The sequence below is a fragment of the Nerophis lumbriciformis genome, linkage group LG15, assembly GCF_033978685.3.
Source record: "Nerophis lumbriciformis linkage group LG15, RoL_Nlum_v2.1, whole genome shotgun sequence".
NCBI lineage: Eukaryota > Metazoa > Chordata > Actinopteri > Syngnathiformes > Syngnathidae > Nerophis > Nerophis lumbriciformis.
The window spans coordinates 27,027,768-27,052,759 of NC_084562.2; the positions used below are offsets into that span (position 1 = coordinate 27,027,768).

The following is a 24,992-nucleotide window of genomic DNA, read 5'->3' on the forward strand; positions in this document are numbered from 1 at the left end:
ACACACACACACACACGTTTATTGGGATAAGGTTAACATCTGTTCAGTATTTGAACATAAAAGTGTTTGATTGTGAGGCATTAAAAGCCACAAAATGCAACGGGTCCATCAGACCCACAAACGCTGGCTGAGTAACAACAATATGAACATTACACAATTGAGTTTGAGACACCGGCTAAAAAGAAGAAAAAAAAAGAAATTCAAGCAGTAAAATTCTTATTGCAAGATCATTTTAATTCATTTCCAACACACTACATCATCTTTTTCAGAAGAGCTTCATTTTCTAGCACACAAGAAAGTTGGACTTTACCGAAGAGACACAAAACACGAACAATACAACTTTACTATCAGACTTCTTAAAAAAATCTATTCAACGTGCATTACTGGTTGGGTAGGATGATTTTTTTTTTTTGTAAGGGTAGAAAAAGTCGAGCTGGTGTTTCTGGGAACCTTCACATGAGCTTTGAAAGCTTGGTGGGACTGTTTGTGTTGAAGGGACTGTGAGACTTCCTTTTGGTGGGCTGGCTGCTGTTCAGTCTGTCGCTCGACGTGGTCACAGGAGGACACTGGCTGTCCTGGTCCTGGGACTCCTGGCCGACCGAACCCGAGAGACACGCCTTGGTCTCTTCCAGGGCGTCGAAGAGCAAGTCAAAGGAGAGTTCTTCAGTGTGAGAAGTTTCCGTGTGCTCCGCATGACCCAGATCTCTGCTCTCCTCCACAGCTGTCGGCAGGGATAGAGGATCTTCTCCTCCGGGAGCCTCGCTGTTCCCGACCGTAACCACACCGGGGCAGGGTTGCGGTTCTGGTACCAGAGTGAGGTCCAAGTCGGCAGAAGGGGAAGGCGCCAAGGAGAGCTGAGAACCACGGCTACTGGAGCTCTCTCCGTCCAGCATCATGGAGTCCAACTCTGAGATTTTGTCCAGGTAAGCGGCATCCATGGAGGCTTCACTGGACTTCTGGAAACAGTCCGGTTCTTCAACGCCGACGGTCTCAGACATGGAGTCAGAAACTAAGCCTTCAGAACTTGGACCTGGAGACGATTGGTCATTGGACTTAGAGCAGTTCCACGTCCCCCAAAAAACAGTCTTTATGGGATCCATGTCTGTGTTGGGGGACAAACCATTGGTGAACTTGTCCTCGTCGTTGGACTGCTCCTCTGCGGCGCTCTTCGTAGGACTGGGAACGCCATCGAAATCGAGCTTCCTGAAATGGGCCACGGGTTTGAAGGCGACTTTCTTCTCGCGCACTCCCGGACTCCTCAGAGTCAGGGAGCGGAAGGCGGAGGACGGAGTGGCGGGCAAGAAGTCCGAGGTGGCGTCCAAGTCCTCGCTCTTATCGGAGAGGCCGCACAGAGCCTTGGGAGAGTCCTTGAGGTCCCCGCAGGACGAGAACATCAAACTGTGAGACCGCGAGAACGTCAGAGCGTCTCCTTCAGGATTGCTGCAGATGGAACCTCGTTCGTTGTCACTCAGGCTTCTGATCATCATGTTGATCTTTTGTTGCTGACTCAGGGATTCTGGTCCAGCTTTGGTCTTTTTACCAGACTCCTGCATCTCGGAACATCTCTTCTCAGACATCACGACCCGACCCTCCAGTTCTTCGATGTACTGATCACTGCGTTCCAGGGCCTTCTTCAGCTGCTCCACGTCTCGCTGATACTGTTGGATTTTTGCTTCCAGGGCAGCGACGGTGTAACGACCGAACCTGGGGATGAACCATCGTGTCTTTTACAATGTCCGAGTGCTGGAAAACATCTCTGGGATCAGGCTGAAATGTTATTGTGCAGAGTTTAACCATAGGGCCGGGGCCCGTTGTTGGGCCACAAGCACCCCCTTGATATGTTTCTCAGCAGTGGTACTCAGTTGTAATACACGTTTCCACCACTTGTGGCAGTAAAATCAAACAAACAGAAGAAGTCTGGAGCTAAAGTCAAAGAAGCGCAAAAAATACGACTTAAGCGTTGAAGCTGTATTTTCATTTGCACTTTTATTTTATATTGCATTACCTAATAATTTGGTTGCAATGTATTTAATTTAGCACTGTGTAATTATATGTACATTTATTTTTCACAAGTTTTTAATGAGTGCCTTCTTTTGAATTTAGCTGCTGACGTATACAACATTACGTCATTTCTGGTTTTCTCGGAGCATTCAATTGATTGTATTATTTTCTCAAAACTATTTTTAATTTCAATCAATCAATCAATGTTTATTTATATAGCCCTAAATCACAAGTGTCTCAAAGGGCTGCACAATATTATTATATTATTAATTATTTATTATTATTATTATTATTATTATTATTATTATTATTATATTAATTAATTAATTGATTTAATTTAATTTAAGTCATTAATTTACCGTTAATATCTGGTTACTTTCTGCTGTAACATGTTAATGTGTACACACGTCTGTTCAAATGTAATAGAAACGTATTCCTCTGTTGTTGGGATACTTCACATTACTACATTTTCGGTATCGGTCCAATACCAAGTAGTCACACGGGCAGTATCGGTCTTACCAACTTAAATTGTTTTACATCTCTGAAGGATTACATTTTTGGTCACGATTATACCGTATTTTCCGCACTATAAGGCGCACCTAAAAACCACAAATTTTCTCAAAAGCTGACAGTGCGCCTTATAACCCGGTGCGCTTTATATATGGATTAATATTCAGATTCATTTTCATAAAGTTTCGGTCTCGCAACTTCGGTAAACAGCCGCCATCTTTTTTCCCGGTAGAACAGGAAGCGCTTCTTCTTCTACGCAAGCAACCGCCAAGGTAAGCACCCGCCCCCATAGAACAGGAAGCGCTTCTTCTTCTACTGTAAGCAACCACCCGCCCGCGTAGAAGAAGAAAAAGCGCGCGGATATTACCGTACGTTTCATTTCCTTTGTGTGTTTACATCTGTAAAGACCACAAAATGGCTCCTACTAAGCGACAGGTTTCCGGTTCATGAAAAGACGCAATCTCTCCATCCGCACACAGACTACTATTTCACAGCAACTGCCTAAAGACTTTCAAGAAAAGCTGGCTACTTTCCGTGCATATTGTAAAAACAAGATAGCTGAAAAAAAGATCCGGCCAGAGAACATTATCAACATGGACGAGGTTCCACTGACTTTTGATATTCCTGTGAACCGCACTGTGGATACAACGGGAGCACGTACGGTGAATATTCGCACCACAGGGAATGAGAAGTCACCCTTCACTGTGGTTCTAGCTTGCCATGCTAATGGCCAGAAACTTCCACCCATGGTGATATTCAAAAGGAAGACCTTGCCAAAAGAGACCTTTCCAGCCGGCGTCATCATAAAAGCTAACTCGAAGGGATGGATGGATGAAGAAAAGGTGAGCGAGTGGTTAAGGTAAGTTTACGCGAAGAGGCCGGGTGGCTTTTTTCACGCAGCTCCGTCCATGTTGATATACGACTCCATGCGCGCCCACATCACGCTGGTTTTTAATATATTATTAAAGTTTGACTGACCTATCTGACTGTTTTTTTGACATTCCCTTTAGCGCAGTTAGATGCGGCTTATAACACGGGGCGGCTTATAGGTGGACAAAGTTTTGAAATATGCCGTTCATTGAAGGCGCGGCTTATAACCCAGGGCGCCTTATGGTGCGGAAAATACGGTAATCAGACCAACACACAATGGAAGTGTAACAATTTCAATGTTTTTTTTATTATTTCCTACTGATTTAAATCCTTTGATTTTTGTCCTTACGGTCTTCCTGTATGCATGGACTTATTTCCCGAGATTGTAATCTAATCATTGAGTATCGACCATACATGGCTGGTATACTTGGTATCATTACTGTCGATGTTAGTATCGTTACACCCACCTTTGTATGCATGCATTCCAAAGCCTTACTTTATCAATTAGCAAGGCTTATTGTATCCTCCTACAGTGTGTCGCGTAGCATGTTTAGCTATATCTTGTCCTCCAGTGATAATGCGACTTTGCCACCTCGAAGGGGAGGATTGCTGGTTTAAAAGCAGGTTTGCTGCTAGCTTTGCGGTTGTTCCTTTGTCGCTGGGACACAGCTAGAACGTGTCAATAACAAGCATTATCACGATACGACGACGGTATTAAAAGCTATCGTCAGCCAAATTGATATCATTCCAAATCGCGCAACCCTAATCACGACTAATACAAGACGTTACTTGTGCAATATCACCATCAAGCACCTAGGGAAGGTGCTGAGTCTGTATTAACTTAGCACTGATTGCTTGTTCTTTTTTCGGTTTGTTTACTACTATAATAGCCACTACTTTTGTCTACGCTTTGAACCCTCATTTATGTATTTTTCTTTACTGATGGCCATAATGTTAATAGTAAAAAAATGTGTGTGTTATAGTTTGTGCTAATGCCCCACCTTTTGGAGGAGTTTGCTCACTGCAGGTGCTGCGTTGCCCTTCTGTTTCGAGCTTTCAACCGGAAGTAGACGTGCCATTCGGTCTTCGAGCCGTCCGTAGCGTTTTTACTTTTACGATTCTTCATTTGATCACTCCAAACAAGGTTTGTAAGTTTTACAACATAACTAAAACAATTCACACTTACTAAACCGCTGCATGTGTGAGGTGTGTAGGAGTGTGTTCATGAATATTTGCACACGCTATCATAATGTAATGAAGCTAGCGCCGTTAACATGAACTAATATGCTAACACGTTTCCGAGTGTTAGTATTATTCTTTTTGTATTTTCAGTTTACGTGAATTCACCAAAACGTCAGCGTGGAGTTATTGAGTCAGTTTAGCTGATTGGGGAGCGAGCTTCCGCGGCTAGTGGGTCCATGACGATGCCTTCTGTTTTGTTTGATCAGCCGTTTTACTGCCGTGTTACAGACACAGTTTGGAACAATTAAGGTATGTAAATAAACATTTACACAATCTTTGTGTAAATAACTAATTTCACAATGTATATATCTGCGGCTTATAGTCTAATGCAGCTAATACATGGAAATATTTTTTGTTTGGAAATTTAGTAGGTGCGGCCTATATACTCCATAGTCCAGAAAATTTGGTACTAATGAATGATATTTATATAGCGCCTTTTTGTAGTGACTCAAAGCGTGTTACTGCTGCATAATGGAAGCAGATGAATTTAGCAAACTGTATAAACGTTTGTACAGAAAAATGCATATTTCAAAACGGTAAAAAATATTTCTACAATGTTAATTCTTTCTTTCTTTCTTTCTTTAGTTTATTTGGAACATGAACACACTTACATCATAATACATCACACAATTTCATATCATTTCATTTTACATCATGCCCGAAAAGGAGTAGGAAGAAGCAAAGCTTATTTAATCCTACCCCTTTCCCACTTCAAGCGTTTACAAATATATAGAATCATTTACTGACCTTTTTATATAATAAAATAACATCTATGAATTAGTATACAACAGTTTTGTAATATGTAATTAATTAATTAATTCAGTCATTATTAACATACTGAGATGAAGAATATCTTATTTTCAATAAGGTTGAAAGTATTTCTCATAATTCTTCTTTTTTGTACTCTGTAAGCACTATTATTTTGAACAACCTCTTAAACTGGATCATATCAGTACAATTTTTAACTTCTTTACTTAATCCATTCCATAATTTAATTCCACATACTGATATGCTAAAAGTTCTAAGTGTTGTATGTGCATATAAATGTTTTAAATTATTTTTTCCTCTAAGGTTATATTTCTCCTCTTTAGTTGAGAAGAATTGTTGTACATTCTTTGGTAGCAGGTTATAGTTTGCTTTGTACATCATTTTAGCTGTTTGCAATTTTACCAAATCACCAAACTTTAATATTTCTGACTTAATAAATAAAGGGTTTGTGTGTTCTCTATATCCAACATTATGTATTATTCAAACTGATCTTTTTTGTAACACGGTTAGCGAATGTAGCGCACATTTGTAGTTATTTCCCCATATTTCTGCACAATAACTCAGATATGGTAACACTAGCGAGCAGTAGAGAATATGTAGTGATTTTTGGCCCAGGACATATTTTGCTTTATTCATTATTGAAATGTTTTTTGCCACCTTATGTTGTATGTTTTGTATATGAGATTTCCAGTTCATTTGATCATCTATTAATACTCCCAAAAATCTAGTTTCTTTTACCCTTTCTATGTCTACTCCGTCTATTTGTATTTGTGTATGATGCTCTTTTCTACTATTACCAAATAGCATTATTTTAGTTTTACTGAGATTCAAAGATAGTCTGTTTTTGTCAAACCATCTTTTTAATTTGTTCATTTCTTCTGTTATTATTTGTATTATCTTCTGTGTGCTCTCTCCTGAACAGAAAGCAGTTGTGTCGTCTGCAAATAAAACCAACTTTAAGTCCTTCGTAACCTTACAAATGTCGTTTATATAAAGATTGAACAATCTTGGTCCCAGTATTGACCCCTGGGGTACACCACAGGATATATCTAGCCGTGTTGACATATTTTCACCCATCTTTACATATTGCTTCCTGTTGGTAATTGATCACCTACTTTTGCATGTCTGTGTTTAAAGACGTTATATACGCAACAGTTATGTAAAACTTTCTCTGATATGGAACAATAGGGTGTGTAAATACATGTACTAAAACTAACTTAGCCAACCACCATCAGTATTTAATAATATACATATATATTAAATACTTACTTTTGTGGAGACCTGTTGACCACCTCGGCTTTCAGTCTCATGTTCTCTTGTACCAGGTCAACATTCTGAGATCGCAAGGCTTTATTTGCCTGAGGATGACAAGAGTAAAACCAGGAGATTTAATTTCATGGGGACCAGGGTTGTCTTTATACCAATATTTTGGTACCGGTACCAACATGTATTTCCATACTTATCTAATTAAAGGGGACCACAAAAAAATTGCATTATTGGCTTTATTTTAACAAAACATCTTAGTGTACATGAAACATATGTTTATTATTGTAATTTAGTCCTTAAATAAAATAGTGACCATACTAGACAACTTGTCTTTAAGTAGTAAACAAACAAAGACTCCTAATTAGTCTGCAGTAACATACAGGTAAAAGCCAGTAAATTAGAATATTTTGAAAAACTTGATTTATTTCAGTAATTGCATTCAAAAGGTGTAACTTGTACATTATATTTATTCATTGCACACAGACTGATGCATTCAAATGTTTATTTCATTTAATTTTGATGATTTGAAGTGGCAACAAATGAAAATCCAAAATTCCGTGTGTCACAAAAATAGAATATTACTTAAGGCTAATACAAAAAAGGGATTTTCAGAAATGTTGGCCAACTGAAAAGTATGAAAATGAAAAATATGAGCATGTACAATACTCAATACTTGGTTGGAGCTCCTTTTGCCTCAATTACTGCGTTAATGCGGCGTGGCATGGAGTCGATGAGTTTCTGGCACTGCTCAGGTGTTATGAGAGCCCAGGTTGCTCTGATAGTGGCCTTCAACTCTTCTGCGTTTTTGGGTCTGGCATTCTGCATCTTCCTTTTCACAATACCCCACAGATTTTCTATGGGGCTAAGGTCAGGGGAGTTGGCGGGCCAATTTAGAACAGAAATACCATGGTCCGTAAACCAGGCACGGGTAGATTTTGCGCTGTGTGCAGGCGCCAAGTCCTGTTGGAACTTGAAATCTCCATCTCCATAGAGCAGGTCAGCAGCAGGAAGCATGAAGTGCTCTAAAACTTGCTGGTAGACGGCTGCGTTGACCCTGGATCTCAGGAAACAGAGTGGACCGACACCAGCAGATGACATGGCACCCCAAACCATCACCCAACCATGCAAATTTTGCATTTCCTTTGGAAATCGAGGTCCCAGAGTCTGGAGGAAGACAGGAGAGGCACAGGATCCACGTTGCCTGAAGTCTAGTGTAAAGTTTCCACCATCAGTGATGGTTTGGGGTGCCATGTCATCTGCTGGTGTCGGTCCACTCTGTTTCCTGAGATCCAGGGTCAACGCAGCCGTCTACCAGCAAGTTTTAGAGCACTTCATGCTTCCTGCTGCTGACCTGCTCTATGGAGATGGAGATTTCAAGTATGGCATAAAACACTGAAAGTGATTGTTCCTATAACCCCTTTGTTTCAAATGTTTGTTCCACTTGTGGCAGTCGGGCACCAGCATACCGTCTTTGACAACTTGAAGTGGCATAAAACACTGAAAGTGATTGTTCCTATAACCCCTTTGTTTTAAATGTTTTATGCCACTTCAAGTTGTCAAAGACGTGCTGTGAAATACAGCTGACAGGATTGCGCACCAAACACGAAGCAAGGCCAAAGCGCATGCATGGTGCAGGAGAACAAAGGACTTCTTTCATTTAAGGTTTGTGATAAACCATCAAACTCATTCGTTAAAAGGACTCTATAGTAATATAAAGTGAGTTTTTCTGGACATTATCATGGAAGAAAAGTTTATTTTTGGGACCGCGATCACCACGTAATGATTTTTAAAGGTTGCATTACAAACATTTAACTGTCCCATGTGATCAGCCAGTGCGATTGGAAGTCCATGCTCAATTATTGCCTCCGTAAATAAAACTTCGGCATTTATCACATCCAAAGAATCTGTTTGGGCGACGAAAAACGTTGAAAGTTTTCCACTTGTATCGCTAGCAACGGCATTAGACTTGTGTTCTTTTGTCCCAACGTGGTCTTTTACATCGCTAATTCCTCCGTGTCCGATCGAAAAATCTTGTCTGCACAAGGTGCAATTTGCGTAGTTTTCACCCTTTTTGGAACGGATAATTATTCCCGGATAGGCTTTTGAATATTCTTCACGGAATGACTGCAGTTTTCTTTTCGGTTTAAGACTCGTTTGCGATTTTTCTCCGGCTGATTCCATGATCGTTCGCTCGTTTGGAAACAATGGCAACAGGCAGGGCCGGCCCGTGGCATTGGCCGTATAGGCAAATGCTAAGGGCGCCGTCCATCAGGGGGCGCCACGCCAGTGCCACAAATGTTGGAGAAAAAAAAAAAAAGTTGGTACTATTATTTCTAAATACAAAAAATAATCCCTCGTTAATTAAAATGCAAAGTAAAGCCTATATAATAGAAATATTATTTGTTACAACATTACGCCCCCCCCGCACGGTGCGCCCCCTCCCTTCCCGTATCATGACTCTTTTTGGACGTCACCACATCAAAAAATCAACACAAGATGTCAAAACGGCCAAAACTGTCAGGTGCCCAGGGAAGAAAAAAGAGAAAAGAAGAGGAGGAGAAACGAGAAAAAGACAGAGGTAGCAGGTAGGTAACGTTAGCCTACATGAAATTATTTGTCTGTTACAGAATGTGATAGTAACCTGGCTTTTTAGCATTAAGCTAATGTTACATGATTCGGCAATTGCTAATCAATAAATAGCTAGTTCTGTTTTAACGTCGGGTTAATATTGTGGAGGGGGCTAAATTGTTATGGAAAATAATAATGTAACGTTAGGTAATTACAGTACTCCCACCTTACATTCCTCAGGGACATTTGTATTAGATCTTTTAAGCAGGTGTTTTTTGTTTACATTGTTATTGCCTTCTGGTTAGCTAATGTTTGCCCTGCAGGTAATAGTCACTTTTCCACCCCTTTATATATTAGGTATAGTTGTAAGCCTAGTTGTTAAAGTGCACATCATTAATGTTAATTAAGCAATATGTACCGTATTTTCCGCACCATTAGCCGCACCTAAAAACCACAAATTTACTCAAAAGCTGACAGTGCGGCTTTTAACCCGGTGCGCTTTATATATGGATAAATATTAAGATTCATTTTCATAAAGTTTCGATCTCGCAACTTAGGTAAACAGCCGCCATCTTTTTTCCCGGTAGAACAGGAAGCGCTTCTTCTTCTACGCAAGCAACCGCCAAGGTAAGCACCCGCCCCCATAGAACAGGAAGCGCTTCTTCTTCTACTGTAAGCAACCACCCGCCCCCGGAAGAAGAAGAAAAAACGCGCGGATATCACCGTACGTTTCATTTCCTGTTTACATCTGTAAAGACCACAAAATGGCTCCTACTAAGCGACAAGGATCCGGTTCATGAAAAGACGCAATCTCTCCATCCGCACACGGATTACTACCGTATTTCACAGCAACTGATATTCCTGTGAACCGCACTGTGGATACAACGGGAGCACGTACGGTGAATATTCGCACCACAGGGAATGAGAAGTCATCTTTCACTGTGGTTCTAGCTTGCCATGCTAATGGCCAGAAACTTCCACCCATGGTGATATTCAAAAGGAAGACCTTGCCAAAAGAGACCTTTCCAGCCGGCGTCATCATAAAAGCTAACTCGAAGGGATGGATAAAGAAAAGATGAGCGAGTGGTTAATGGGTTGTACTTGTATAGCGCTTTTCTACCTTCAAGGTACTCAAAGCGCTTTGACACTACTTCCACATTTACCCATTCACACACACATTCACACACTGATGGAGGGAGCTGCCATGCAAGGCGCTAACCAGCACCCATCAGGAGCAAGGGTGAAGTGTCTTGCTCAGGACACAACGGACATGACGAGGTTGGTACTAGGTGGGGATTGAACCAGGGACCCTTGGGTCTTAAGGTAAGTTTAAGTTTACGCGAAGAGGCCGGGTGGCGTTTTTCAGCAGCTCCGTCCATGTTGATATACGATTCCATGCACGCCCACAGCACGCTGGTTTTTAATATATTATTAAAGTTTGACTGACCTATTTGACTGTTTTTTTGACATTCCTTTAGCGCAGTTAGATGCGGCTTACAACACGGGGCGGCTTATAGGTGGACAAAGTTTTGAAATATGCCGTTCATTGAAGGCGCGGCTTATAACCCAGGGCGCCTTATGGTGCGGAAAATACGGTACTAAACAATTCCAATAGATAACATTGGTGTCATTACCTTTTTGTGGCTAAAATCCGAAAAACGTTGAAAGTTTTCCACTTGTATCGCTAGCAACGGCATTAGACTTGTGTTCTTTTGTCCCAACGTGGTCTTTTACATCGCTAATTCCTCCGTGTCCGATCGAAAAATCTTGTCTGCACAAGGTGCAATTCGCGTAGTTTTCACCCTTTTTGGAACGGATAATTATTCCCGGATAGGCTTTTGAATATTCTTCACGGAATGACTGCAGTTTTCTTTTCGGTTTAAGGCTCGTTTGCGATTTTTCTCCGGCTGATTCCATGATCGTTCGCTCGTTTGGAAACAATGGCAACAGGCAGGGCCGGCCCGTGGCATAGGCCGTATAGGCAAATGCTAAGGGCGCCGTCCATCAGGGGGCGCCACGCCAGTGCCACAAATGTTGGAGAAAAAAAAAAAAAGTTGGTACTATTATTTCTAAATACAAAAAATAATCCCTCGTTAATTAAAATGCAAAGTAAAGCCTATATAATAGAAATATTATTTGTTACAACATTACGCCCCCCCCCGCACGGTGCGCCCCCTCCCTTCCCGTATCATGACTCTTTTTGGACGTCACCACATCAAAAAATCAACACAAGATGTCAAAACGGCCAAAACTGTCAGGTGCCCAGGGAAGAAAAAAGAGAAAAGAGGAGGAGAAACGAGAAAAAGACAGAGGTAGCAGGTAGGTAACGTTAGCCTACATGAAATTATTTGTCTGTTACAGAATGTGATAGTAACCTGGCTTTTTAGCATTAAGCTAATGTTACATGATTCGGCAATTGCTAATCAATAAATAGCTAGTTCTGTTTTAACGTCGGGTTAATATTGTGGAGGGGGCTAAATTGTTATGGAAAATAATAATGTAACGTTAGGTAATTACAGTACTCCCACCTTACATTCCTCAGGGACATTTGTATTAGATCTTTTAAGCAGGTGTTTTTTGTTTACATTGTTATTGCCTTCTGGTTAGCTAATGTTTGCCCTGCAGGTAATAGTCACTTTTCCACCCCTTTATATATTAGGTATAGTTGTAAGCCTAGTTGTTAAAGTGCACATCATTAATGTTAATTAAGCAATATGTATGTAAAAAATATTCTATTTCATATATTCATTTTTTATTTTTTGCATTCATTTATTTATTCATATTTTTTTTTATCTTGTTAACTATTCTGATTGTTAATTTGCTTTCTTTAAGTAAAAAAAAAGGTCAAAGACAAAGCTATTCGGTTTCTTGTGAGTATATACACTTCACTGCCGATGTGGGGGGGGCGCCACCTAAAATCTTGCCTAGGGCGCCAGATTGGTTAGGGCCGGGCCTGGCAACAGGTGCCTCGTGCTTGGCAGCGGTGCTATAAATAGCCTCGCGCATTTGTAAAAAAATTTTTTTTTTAATTAATGAAAAACCGTATTTTTTATCACTGCAACCGTAACCCGGAATATGTTGATGAAAACCGTACTAATTACGGGAAAACCGGAGTAGTTGGCAGGTATGCTAATGGGGAGTGATGAAAATGTCCATAAAAGAGCAATATTAAAAAAAGGTGCATGCCTCCTTAAGCTTGTCCAGGTCCTGTTTCACTTGATCACAAACATCTTTGGCAGTTTGCAGCCGGTTGGCCCACTCCTCCATGACGGAAGGCTCCAGTCTTCTGTCGTCTGCTTGCACAGAGTTAATACTGCAAGGATCCAGAGCGGTTCCCAGCTGCAGTTCCAGACTTTGATTTTTGCTTTTCAGATCCTCGTTGTCTCTAATGAGACCTTCGATTTCTTCCTGCAAAAAGGCAAGAAGACTCGAGAAAACAATCCCTCCGTCCAGCTTTCATCTTCCAAATCTCAAAACTGCTCAGAAATGACTAACGTTTCTTCTTTCTTGCCTGTATTTCCATACAGGTAAAAGCCAGTAAATTAGAATATTTTGAAAAACTTGATTTATTTCAGTAATTGCATTCAAAAGGTGTAACTTGTACATTATATTTATTCATTGCACACAGACTGATGCATTCAAATGTTTATTTCATTTAATTTTGATGATTTGAAGTGGCAACAAATGAAAATCCAAAATTCCGTGTGTCACAAAATTAGAATATTGAGTAAGGGTTAAATTTTGAAGACACCTGGTGCCACAAACTAATCAGCTGATTAACTCAAAACACCTGCAAAGGGCTTTAAATGGTCTCTCAGTCCAGTTCTGAAGCCTACACAAACATGGGGAAGACTTCAGATTTGACAGCTGTCCAAAAGGCAACCATCGACACATTGCACAAGGAGGGAAAGACACAAAAGGTTATTGCTGAAAAGGCTGGCTGTTCTCAGAGCTCTGTGTCCAAACACATTAATGGAGAGGCAAAGGGAAGGAAAAACTGTGGTCAGAAAAAGTGTACAAGCGATAGGGATCACCGCGCCCTGGTCAAGATTGTGAAAAAAAACCCATTCAAAAATGTGGGGGAGATTCAGAAGGAGTGGACAGCTGCTGGAGTCAGTGCTTCAAGATCCACCACCAAGAGACGCTTGAAAGACATGGGTTTCAACTGCCGCATACCTCGTGTCAAGCCACTGTTGACCAAGAAACAGCGCGAAAAGCGTCTCACCGGGGCTAAGGAAAAAAAGAGCTGGACTGCTGCTGAGTGGTCCAAAGTCATGTTTTCTGACGAAAGCAAATTTTGCATTTCCTTTGGAAATCGAGGTCCCAGAGTCTGGAGGAAGACAGGAGAGGCACAGGATCCACGTTGCCTGAAATCTAGTGTAAAGTTTCCACCATCAGTGATGGTTTGGGGTGCCATGTCATCTGCTGGTGTCGGTCCACTCTGTTTCCTGAGATCCAGGGTCAACGCAGCCGTCTACCAGCAAGTTTTAGAGCACTTCATGCTTCCTGCTGCTGACCTGCTCTATGGAGATGGAGATTTCAAGTTCCAACAGGACTTGGCGCCTGCACACAGCGCAAAATCTACCCGTGCCTGGTTTACGGACCATGGTATTTCTGTTCTAAATTGGCCCGCCAACTCCCCTGACCTTAGCCCCATAGAAAATCTGTGGGGTATTGTGAAAAGGAAGATGCAGAATGCCAGACCCAAAAACGCAGAAGAGTTGAAGGCCACTATCAGAGCAACCTGGGCTCTCATAACACCTGAGCAGTGCCAGAAACTCATCGACTCCATGCCACGCCGCATTAACGCAGTAATTGAGGCAAAAGGAGCTCCAACCAAGTATTGAGTATTGTACATGCTCATATTTTTCATTTTCATACTTTTCAGTTGGCCAACATTTCTAAAAATCCCTTTTTTGTATTAGCCTTAAGTAATATTCTAATTTTGTGACACACGGAATTTTGGATTTTCATTTGTTGCCACTTGAAATCATCAAAATTAAATGAAATAAACATTTGAATGCATCAGTCTGTGTGCAATGAATAAATATAATGTACAAGTTACACCTTTTGAATGCAATTACTGAAATAAATCAAGTTTTTCAAAATATTCTAATTTACTGGCTTTTACCTGTATTAGACAAGGTAAAACATGAACGTACTGTAGCTCAGCTGGGAAAATAAGGTGTTAAGATGTTTGATCAAACTGTAGTGGTGGGTTTATACCTCATACTCGCGAAGAAGAAGCTCTCCTCTTGTTTTCCTGAGACATTTTCTCACAGATGGGCTCTCAGTGTGATCATTGGTACCTCCTGTAACAACAACAACATAATCCACACATTAAAGATTGCCATACATTTTCCTTTCCGATTGTAAGTGCTCCAAATGCGAAAATCATAAAGAGTACAAACAATGTTTATTCTATTAGCTGGGGGTGTAACGGTACGTGTATTTGTATTGAACCGTTTCGGTACAGGGGTTTCGGTTCGGAGGTGTATCGAACGAGTTTCCACACGAACATATTAAGTAGCCGCCTCCGCTTCCTTCTGCCTCTGTCTCTGTCAGTCCTCTACACAGCACCCAGCATTGTCCCACCCACACAACCATCTGATTGGTTACAAACAGAGCGGTAACAGCCAATCAGCAGTGCGTATTCAGAGTGCATGTAGTCAGTGCTTAGCGTTTAGCAGGTAATCATCAGGCAGCGGACTCTCCCCAAATGATAATAAACACCTCCCAGTAGAGATGCGCGGATAGGCAATTATTTCATCCGCAACCACATCAGAAGGTCGTCAACCATCCGCCATCCACCCGATCTAACATTTAATCAGAATAGCACCCGCCCGTTGTTATATATCTAATATAGACGATGCAAGGCATTAGTGAGGTTATAAAGCTTTTGCCTGTTAAAGAAAGGAGACTGATCCAATGCAGCACAGACATTCGCGTGCCACGCTGTCACGGCCCAGACGCACACCAGTGCGCAATCATATGGGAGCCGCGCTGAGCGCACCTCCAAGCGCGTCTCGCTGCCGGCGACGGCCGGGTATATGGGCCCGACGCTACAGCGCCATCCATTTTCAGGGCTAGTTGATTCGGCAGGTGGGTTGTTACACACTCCTTAGCGGGTTCCGACTTCCATGGCCACCGTCCTGCTGTCTATATCAACCAGGGTGAGCCCCACCGCTTTCGTGAGCGCACTGCGCGCGGAGTGACCCCTGTTACGCGCCCCCGGCAACAGGGGTGGCGGGCAGGTAAGCTGCGCGGGCGGAGCGCGCGTAGTGACCCCTGTTACGAGCCCCCGGCCACGGGGGTGGCGGGCAGGTAAGCTGCTTACTTGCTGCGCGTGACGCCGGCCGCGGCGAAGGCGGACGAGGCGGGGTGTCGGTGCGGTGGGCGCGGTGGTGACCCTGGATGTGCGCCGGGCCCTTCTCGCGGATCGCCTCAGCTACGGCTCCCGGTGGGGCCCTCTCGGGGGAAGGGGCCTCGGTCCCGGACCCTGGCGAGGCGTCCCTTCTCCGCTCCGTAAAAGTGTCCATCTCTTTTTTTTTTTTCTTCTGTTGTGGCATATGCAGCAGGTGCCTGCTCGTTTTTCGTATGTGGGTAACAACATTTAACTATGTATATATATTTCCCAATTGGTTTAACTGCCACCCGCCTGAATCTATTTAAAATCAAATTTTTTTTTATTTCAACCGCCCGACCCGACCCGCGGATAAAATCTAATTTTTTTTTTATTTCAACCGCCCGATCCGCGGATAATCCGCGGACTCCGCGGTTGTGTCCGCAAACCGCGCATCTCTACCTCCCAGTCAACTACAAGTAACATCACTATGAGCCCGTTGACCTTCTAGAAATATAAAAGGCAGCTCAGCTCGCAGTCCTGGCTTGAGGTGAAGGCTAATTTGCTTGTAGCGTAACGTTAGCTCATTTTGCGGTGTGTGTGTGTGTGTGTTACGGACAGCAAAGCCCTGTCTGTCTGTTATTTCACTTCACGTTTTTCTGTGCTGATTGAGCTGTGTTGAAGCAGCAAAAAAGGACATTATGTTAAATGAAGAGTTTCTGTCTATGATAGTTGATATAATAATGTAAGTGCATCATTAAGCCTACATGAACTCCATGGTGTTCAGGGATGAATAGTCTCTCCTATTGCTATTGTTGCATTTTTTCAGCTATAGTCAGAGGTGGGTAGTAACGCGCTACATTTACTCCGTTACATCTACTTGAGTAACTTTTGCGATAAATTGTACTTCTAAGAGTAGTTTTAATGCAACATACTTTTACTTTTACTTAAGTATATTTATAGAGAAGAAACGCTACTTTTACTCCGCTACTTTTATCTACATTCAGCTCGCTACTCGCTACTAATTTTTATCGATCTGTTAATGCACGCTTTGTTTGTTTTGGTCTGTCAGACAGACCTTAAAAGTGCCTGCCTTACTGGTGACGTTTCACTTCGTTCCACCAATCAGATGCAGTCACTGGTGACGTTGGACCAATCAAACAGAGCCAGGTGGTCACATGACCTGACTTAAACAAGTTGAAAAACTTATTGGGGTGTTACCATTTAGTGGTCAATTGTACGGAATATGTACTGTACTGTGCAATCTAATCATAAAAGTTCCAATCAATCAATCAAAAGTGTGAAGGAAAAAAGATACTTTTTTATTTCAACCGTACATCCCGTCAAAAGCCTAAAGACTGACCGCACATGAGGACGTTCCTGTCTTCACAATAAAAGTCCCGCTCCATCGCGCCTGCGCTTTCAAAACAAGAGTCTCCGAAAGCCAGCGCAAACAAGCTAGCAAGCTACGGAGTTTGACGCCAATATATTTCTTGTAAAGTGTATAAAAACGAGTTTGGAAGCTGGACAAATAAGATGCCAAAAACCCACCACTTTCATGTGGTATTAGACAGAAAGGAGGAACTTTTCTTCTCCTCCATTTGAAAACGTGGACGTTATCATCACGACTGTCTGATTACAATCAACGCAAGTCATCAGAATCAGGTAATACACCAACTTATATTCTAGTCTTCATTAAAGAAAGGAATCTATATGTTAAACATGCATGTATATTCATTAAAACAGCTTTAACATGTAAACAAAAACAGCAAAATAAATACATATAAATTATATACTGTATATATCAATGTATATGTATGTATATATATATATATATATATATATATATATATATATGATATGAGTGTGTATGTTACTCATCAGTTACTCAGTACTTGAGTAGTTTTTTCACAACATACTTTTTACTTTTACTCAAGTAAATATTTGGGTGACTACTCCTTACTTTTACTTGAGTAATAAATCTCTAAAGTAACAGTACTCTTACTTGAGTACAATTTCTGGCTACTCTACCCACCTCTGGCTATAGTTACATTAATCATTAGTAATGTAGCAGCCTAGTTTTGAATGGCAGGGTCCCTGCTATCACATGTTGATAAAAATATAACATTTACATAATAAAAATCAACTACCGGCTTCCCAAATGCTGTAATAAATTAAGCATGATGAGTTGACTTGAAACTGTTTAATGTTGCACTTTTTATATGTAGAAGAAATGTTTTGTCATTTTATTTAATCTGAGCAACAACTTGAGGCAGTTTAATGTTGATTAACGTGGGCAGAATTATTATAGTGTTCCTAATGTTAAAAGGATGAAGCCATTGTTTACAAATTTGGTAAATAAATACCGGTAACCAAAAAAATGTATATTTTGTTGTTTTCTTACCGTACAGAAAATGAACCGAACCGTGACCTCTAAACCGAGGTACGTACCGAACCGAAATTTTTGTGTACCGTTACACCCCTAGTCAAAATATAAAGAGTAGAAATAATGAACAAAATGTCAGCTACTATCTTGTTGTAAAACAGCAATGTAGCATTTAGACAGGCTATACCAGGGGTGCTCATTACGTCGATCGCGAGCTACCGGTCGATCTCGGAGGGTGTGTCAGTCGATCACCAGCCAGGCATTAAAAAAATAGTCCTAAAAATGAGCGATCATAAATCTTCACTATGACGTCACTTTCGTCACTTGATTGACATTCACGGCACCCGAGGGTCTTCTGAGATGACGCTGGCTGCTGCCAGCTCATTAAAATGACCGACTGGAAGGCGAGAAACACTTTATTTCAACAGACTCCGGCGCCGTACCTGTCGTCAAAACTCCAAAGACCGACTGCACAGTTGCACAATAAAAGCTCTGCTTCATCCTGCCTGCGCTACCAAAAATAAGAGTCTCAGAAAGCTGGCGTGCACAAGCTAGCAAGCTACGGAGTTTGCCGACAATGTATTTCTTGTAAAATGTATACAAAGGAGTACGGAAGCTGGACAAATAAGATGCCAAAAACCAACCACTTTCATGTGGTATTGGACAGAAAGGAGGACTTTTTTTCTCCTCCATTCGAAAATGCGGACGTTATCATCACCACTGTCTAATTCCAATCAATGCAAGTCATCAGAATCAGGTAATACACCAACTTATATTCTTGTCTTCATGAAAGAAAGGAATCTATATGTGTTAAACATGCTTGTATTATCTTTAAACACCTTTAACTTATTAACAATATTAACTATATGTGTTAAACATGCTTGTATTATCTTTAAACACCTTTAAGTTGTTAACAATATTAACTATATGTATTAAACATGCTTGTATTATCATTAAACACCTTTAATTTTTTAACAATATTAACTATATGTGTTAATCATGCTTGCATTATCTTTAAACACCTTTTACTTGTTAACAATATTAACTATATGTATTAAACATACTTGTATTATCATTAAACACCTTTCATTTTTTAACAATATTAACTATATGTGTTAAACATGCCTGCATTATCATTAAACACCTTTAACTTGTTAACAAAAACATATATTTCATAAATAAGTAAATGTAAATTATATATATGAATGAGGTAGATCCCCACGACTTGATCAATTGAAAAGTAGCTCGCCTGCAGAAAAAGTGTGAGCACCCCTGGGCTATACTGTAGCAAACGTGTGTTCTTAAATGTGTAGTTTCTCTCTTTTATTCGATTATTAATCGAAGTACTAATCAACAGATTAAACGATTATCAAATTAATCGTTAGTTGCAGCCCTAGTGCCGTGACGCAGACAGAGCAGAGACAGGGCGATATCACGAGTGTCAGCACATTTGCATTTCATGAATTGTCATATATTGTGTCTAACTGGAGCTGCTGAGATTACCCCCCCCCCCTTCCTTCAGAGGCAGCCTCAGTGATGTAACCAGGGACCTCCCAAATAAATAGAGGAGCACGTGGGACTGTTACCTTCGAGCGTAGGTTGGTTCTGTAACTAAGAGTACAGCCCAAAACGTCTATCCTCATTGAGCTAAATTTAACTCTGTCTCTGCATGATTCCTTGCTTCTTGTCTGTTTAAAAAGGTGTCTAATGCTGAAACCAAAAATAAACAAAAGGTGAGTGCCCCTCAGAAAAGGCATTGAAGCTTAGGGAAGGCTATGCAGAACTAAACTAAAACTGAACTGGCTACAAAGTAAACAAAAACAGAATGCTGGACGACAGCAAAGACTTACTGTGGAGCAAAGACGGCGTCCACAATGTACATCCGGACATGACAATCAACAATGTCCCCACAAAGAAGGATAAAAACAACTGAAATATTCTTGATTGCTAAAACCAAGTAGATGCGGGAAATATCGCTCAAAAGGAAGACATGAAACTGCTACAGGAAAATACCAAAAAAAGAGAAAAAGCCACCAAAATAGGAGTGCAAGACAAGAACTAAAACACTACACACAGGAAAACAGCTATAAACTCAAAATAAGTCAGGGTGTGATGTGACAGGTGGTGACAGTACACCTACTTTGAGACAAGAGCTATAGTGATGCATGCTTGGTTATGCTTTAAAGTCATATCCAACAATTGCGACAACGACTTTTTACTGTCAACTGAGATTCGTTTTTTTTTAATGATTTCTGCTGGTGGTGTGCCTCCGCATTTTTTCAACGCAAAAAAGGTTGAAAAACACTGCACTAGACAGCACCGACACTCAACAACAACACATCATTTTCAGACTATAATTACTGGTTTGCTAAAAAATATTTTTAACCCAAATAGGTGAAAATGAGATCATCTCCCAAGGCACACCAAACTGTAGCTAGTAGAGATGCGCGGTTTGCGGGCACAACCGCGGAGTCCGCGGATTATCCGCGGATCGGGCGGATGAAATAAAAAAAAATTTGATTTTATCCGCGGGTCGGGTCGGGCGGTTGAAATAACAAAAAATTAGATTTTAAATAGATTCAGGCGGGTGGCAGTTAAACCAATTGGGAAATATATATACATAGTTAAATGTTGTTACCCACATACGAAAAATGAGCAGGCACCTGCTGCATATGCCACAACAGAAGAAAAAAAAAAAAAAAAGAGATGGACACTTTTACGGAGCGGAGAAGGGACGCCTCGCCGGGGTCCGGGAACGAGGCCCCTTCCCCCGAGAGGGCCCCACCGGGAGCCGTAGCTGAGGCGATCCGCGAGAAGGGCCCGACGCACGTCCAGGGTCACCACCGCGCCGACACCCCGCCTCGTCCCCGGCGTCACGCGCAGCAGGTAAGCAGCTTACCTGCCCGCCACCCCCGTGGCCGGGGGCTCGTAACAGGGGTCACTCCGCGCGCAGTGCGCTCACGAAAGGGGTCTATATCAACCCTGGTTGATATAGACAGCAGGACGGTGGCCATGGAAGTCGGAACCCGCTAAGGAGTGTGTAACAACCCACCTGCCGAATCAACTAGCCCTGAAAATGGATGGCGCTGGAGCGTCGGGCCCGTACCCGGCCGTCGCCGGCAGCGAGACGCGCTTGGAGGTGCGCTCAGCGCGGCTCCCATATGATTGCGCACTGGTGTGCGTCTGGGCCGTGACAGCGCGGCACGCGAATGTCTGTGCTGCATTGGATCAGTCTCCTTTCTTTAACAGGCAAAAGCTTTATAACCTCACTAATGCCTTGCATCGTCTATATTAGATATTAGAGATGCGCGGTTTGCGGGCACAACCGCGGAGTCCGCGGATGAAATTTAAAAAAATTAGATTTTATCCGCGGGTCGGGTCGGGTGGTTCAAATTATTTAAAAAAAATTAGATTTTAAATAGATTCAGGCGGGTGGCAGTTAAACCAATTCGGAAATATATATACATAGTTAAATGTTGTTACCCACATACGAAAAATGAGCAGGCACCTGCTGCATATGCCACAACAGAAGAAAAAAAAAAAAAAAAGAGATGGACACTTTTACGGAGCGGAGAAGGGACGCCTCGCCGGGGTCCGGGAACGAGGCCCCTTCCCCCGAGAGGGCCCCACCGGGAGCCGTAGCTGAGGCGATCCGCGAGAAGGGCCCGACGCACGTCCAGGGTCACCACCGCGCCGACACCCCGCCTCGTCCCCGGCGTCACGCGCAGCAGGTAAGCAGCTTACCTGCCCGCCACCCCCGTGGCCGGGGGCTCGTAACAGGGGTCACTCCGCGCGCAGTGCGCTCACGAAAGGGGTCTATATCAACCCTGGTTGATATAGACAGCAGGACGGTGGCCATGGAAGTCGGAACCCGCTAAGGAGTGTGTAACAACCCACCTGCCGAATCAACTAGCCCTGAAAATGGATGGCGCTGGAGCGTCGGGCCCGTACCCGGCCGTCGCCGGCAGCGAGACGCGCTTGGAGGTGCGCTCAGCGCGGCTCCCATATGATTGCGCACTGGTGTGCGTCTGGGCCGTGACAGCGCGGCACGCGAATGTCTGTGCTGCATTGGATCAGTCTCCTTTCTTTAACAGGCAAAAGCTTTATAACCTCACTAATGCCTTGCATCGTCTATATTAGATATTAGAGATGCGCGGTTTGCGGGCACAACCGCGGAGTCCGCGGATGAAATTTAAAAAAATTAGATTTTATCCGCGGGTCGGGTCGGGTGGTTCAAATTATTTAAAAAAAATTAGATTTTAAATAGATTCAGGCGGGTGGCAGTTAAACCAATTCGGAAATATATATACATAGTTAAATGTTGTTACCCACATACGAAAAATGAGCAGGCACCTGCTGCATATGCCACAACAGAAGAAAAAAAAAAAAAAAAGAGATGGACACTTTTACGGAGCGGAGAAGGGACGCCTCGCCGGGGTCCGGGAACGAGGCCCCTTCCCCCGAGAGGGCCCCACCGGGAGCCGTAGCTGAGGCGATCCGCGAGAAGGGCCCGACGCACGTCCAGGGTCACCACCGCGCCGACACCCCGCCTCGTCCCCGGCGTCACGCGCAGCAGGTAAGCAGCTTACCTGCCCGCCACCCCCGTGGCCGGGGGCTCGTAACAGGGGTCACTCCGCGCGCAGTGCGCTCACGAAAGGGGTCTATATCAACCCTGGTTGATATAGACAGCAGGACGGTGGCCATGGAAGTCGGAACCCGCTAAGGAGTGTGTAACAACCCACCTGCCGAATCAACTAGCCCTGAAAATGGATGGCGCTGGAGCGTCGGGCCCGTACCCGGCCGTCGCCGGCAGCGAGACGCGCTTGGAGGTGCGCTCAGCGCGGCTCCCATATGATTGCGCACTGGTGTGCGTCTGGGCCGTGACAGCGCGGCACGCGAATGTCTGTGCTGCATTGGATCAGTCTCCTTTCTTTAACAGGCAAAAGCTTTATAACCTCACTAATGCCTTGCATCGTCTATATTAGATATTAGAGATGCGCGGTTTGCGGGCACAACCGCGGAGTCCGCGGATGAAATTTAAAAAAATTAGATTTTATCCGCGGGTCGGGTCGGGTGGTTCAAATTATTTAAAAAAAATTAGATTTTAAATAGATTCAGGCGGGTGGCAGTTAAACCAATTCGGAAATATATATACATAGTTAAATGTTGTTACCCACATACGAAAAACGAGCAGGCACCTGCTGCATATGCCACAACAGAAGAAAGAAAAAAAAAGAGATGGACACTTTTACGGAGCAGAGAAGGGACGCCTCGCCCCCGAGAGGGCCCCACCGGGAGCCGTAGCTGAGGTGATCCACGAGAAGGGCCCGACGCACGTCCAGGGTCACCACCGCGCCGACACCCCGCCTCGTCCGCCTTCGCCGCGGCCGGCGTCACGCGCAGCAGGTAAGCAGCTTACCTGCCCGCCACCCCCGTGGCCGGGGGCTCGTAACAGGGGCACACTCCGCGCGCTCCGCCCGCACAGCTTACCTGCCCGCCACCCCTGTTGCCGGGGGTGCGTAACAGGGGTCACTCCGCGCGCAGTGCGCTCACGAAAGGGGTGGGGCTCACCCTGGTTGATATAGACAGCAGGACGGTGGCCATGGAAGTCGGAACCCGCTAAGGAGTGTGTAACAACCCACCTGCCGAATCAACTAGCCCTGAAAATGGATGGCGCTGGAGCGTCGGGCCCGTACCCGGCCGTCGCCGGCAGCGAGACGCGCTTGGAGGTGCGCTCAGCGCGGCTCCCATATGATTGCGCACTGGTGTGCGTCTGGGCCGTGACAGCGTGGCACGCGAATGTCTGTGCTGCATTGGATCAGTCTCCTTTCTTTAACAGGCAAAAGCTTTATAACCTCACTAATGCCTTGCATCGTCTATATTAGATATATAACAACGGGCGGGTGCGGTTCTGATCAAATGTTACATCGGGTGGATGGCGGATGGTTGACGACTTTCTGATGCGGTTGCGGATGAAATAATTGCCTATCCGCGCATCTCTAGTAGCTAGTGTGCTATACAAACAAAGTGGATTGGATCGCATCCGTTTTCTACCGCTTGTCCCTTTAAAAGGAGAAGTAGCCCTGTGACAGAACAAACAGCACGTCAATCCTCACCGATGATTTCCCTGCAGGGGGTCTCCGTGGTTATGGGGACTCTGCACGTCGGACACTGGCTCGCTTTCTTTAACCACATCTCCATGCAGGACGAGCAGAACACGTGGTGGTTGCCACATATGACCGGCTGTCTGACCTAATGCATATAACGTAACACTCGGTCATGCTTGAAGGCGCATTGATTACGTCACAAGACTTCCAAAAAGAAAAATGTTACATTGGAGCCGACAACAACAACCCAGGACGACGTAACGTGCACATCCGGGTTGCTGTCGAAGAATCCTAAAGACATTACGTCGCCGTGGGCCGGACCAGGGGGGGGGGGAAACAAAACAGACGTTACCTTTCCGAGGCATATCTGACACGATATGGGCAGAGTGAACGACAGCGTGGAAGTGTGAGGGTTGAGAGCCATGTTGGCAGACACGCGCGTCCTTCACAGAGAGGTCCCCCCCAAATCAACAACCCGGAAGTGGTGAGGCTGGCGCCAAATCCGGCAACTACGGAAAGTCCGAAACGCCAAAAAGATTTTAAAAAAAAGGCAAAACCGTCTGTAAGAGAGACGTCCGTCCATTAGACGGTTATCTTAAACAAAAAGTGCATTTTTTTCGGTGTGTTTGAAGACATCGTGATAGGTAAGTAGATTTTATTCCTAACTGCTTGTTTTGGGCAACAATTGATATGATACGGCACATATATAGTCATACTGAGCGACGTGCCTACCTGGCGGCCATCTTAGTAGGGGCTATTATTCATTTTTAACTGGTTCAGCTACATGATACTAACCAAAACATACAACAAGAACAGGTGTTACCATTTAGTGGTCAATTGTACGTAATGTGTACTGTACTGTGCAATCTACTAATAAAAGTTTCAATCAATCAATCAATTTGACCAGCAGTCATACTGAGCGACGTGCCTA

The 24,992-nt window shown here is 43.4% G+C and overlaps 1 protein-coding gene across 2 annotated transcripts; it reads right to left on the reverse strand.

The window, feature by feature from the left end:
* Positions 1–198: 198 nt before the first annotated feature.
* On the reverse strand, positions 199–24,672 carry obi1 (ORC ubiquitin ligase 1). Of its 2 annotated transcripts, XM_061974695.2 has the most exons (6): positions 24,414–24,668; positions 24,071–24,206; positions 14,452–14,537; positions 12,412–12,633; positions 6,661–6,749; positions 200–1,704 (listed from the first exon to the last, which is right to left on the reverse strand). In XM_061974695.2, exons 1-6 carry the CDS (start codon positions 24,483–24,485, stop codon positions 453–455), a joined length of 1,857 nt encoding a protein of 618 aa, XP_061830679.2. In that variant the 5' UTR covers positions 24,486–24,668; the 3' UTR covers positions 200–452. The 2 variants fall into 2 exon arrangements, with proteins under 2 accessions (XP_061830680.2, XP_061830679.2); XM_061974696.2 differs by lacking the exon at positions 24,071–24,206 and having other exon boundaries at positions 199–1,704; positions 24,414–24,672.
* Positions 24,673–24,992: the final 320 nt, after the last annotated feature.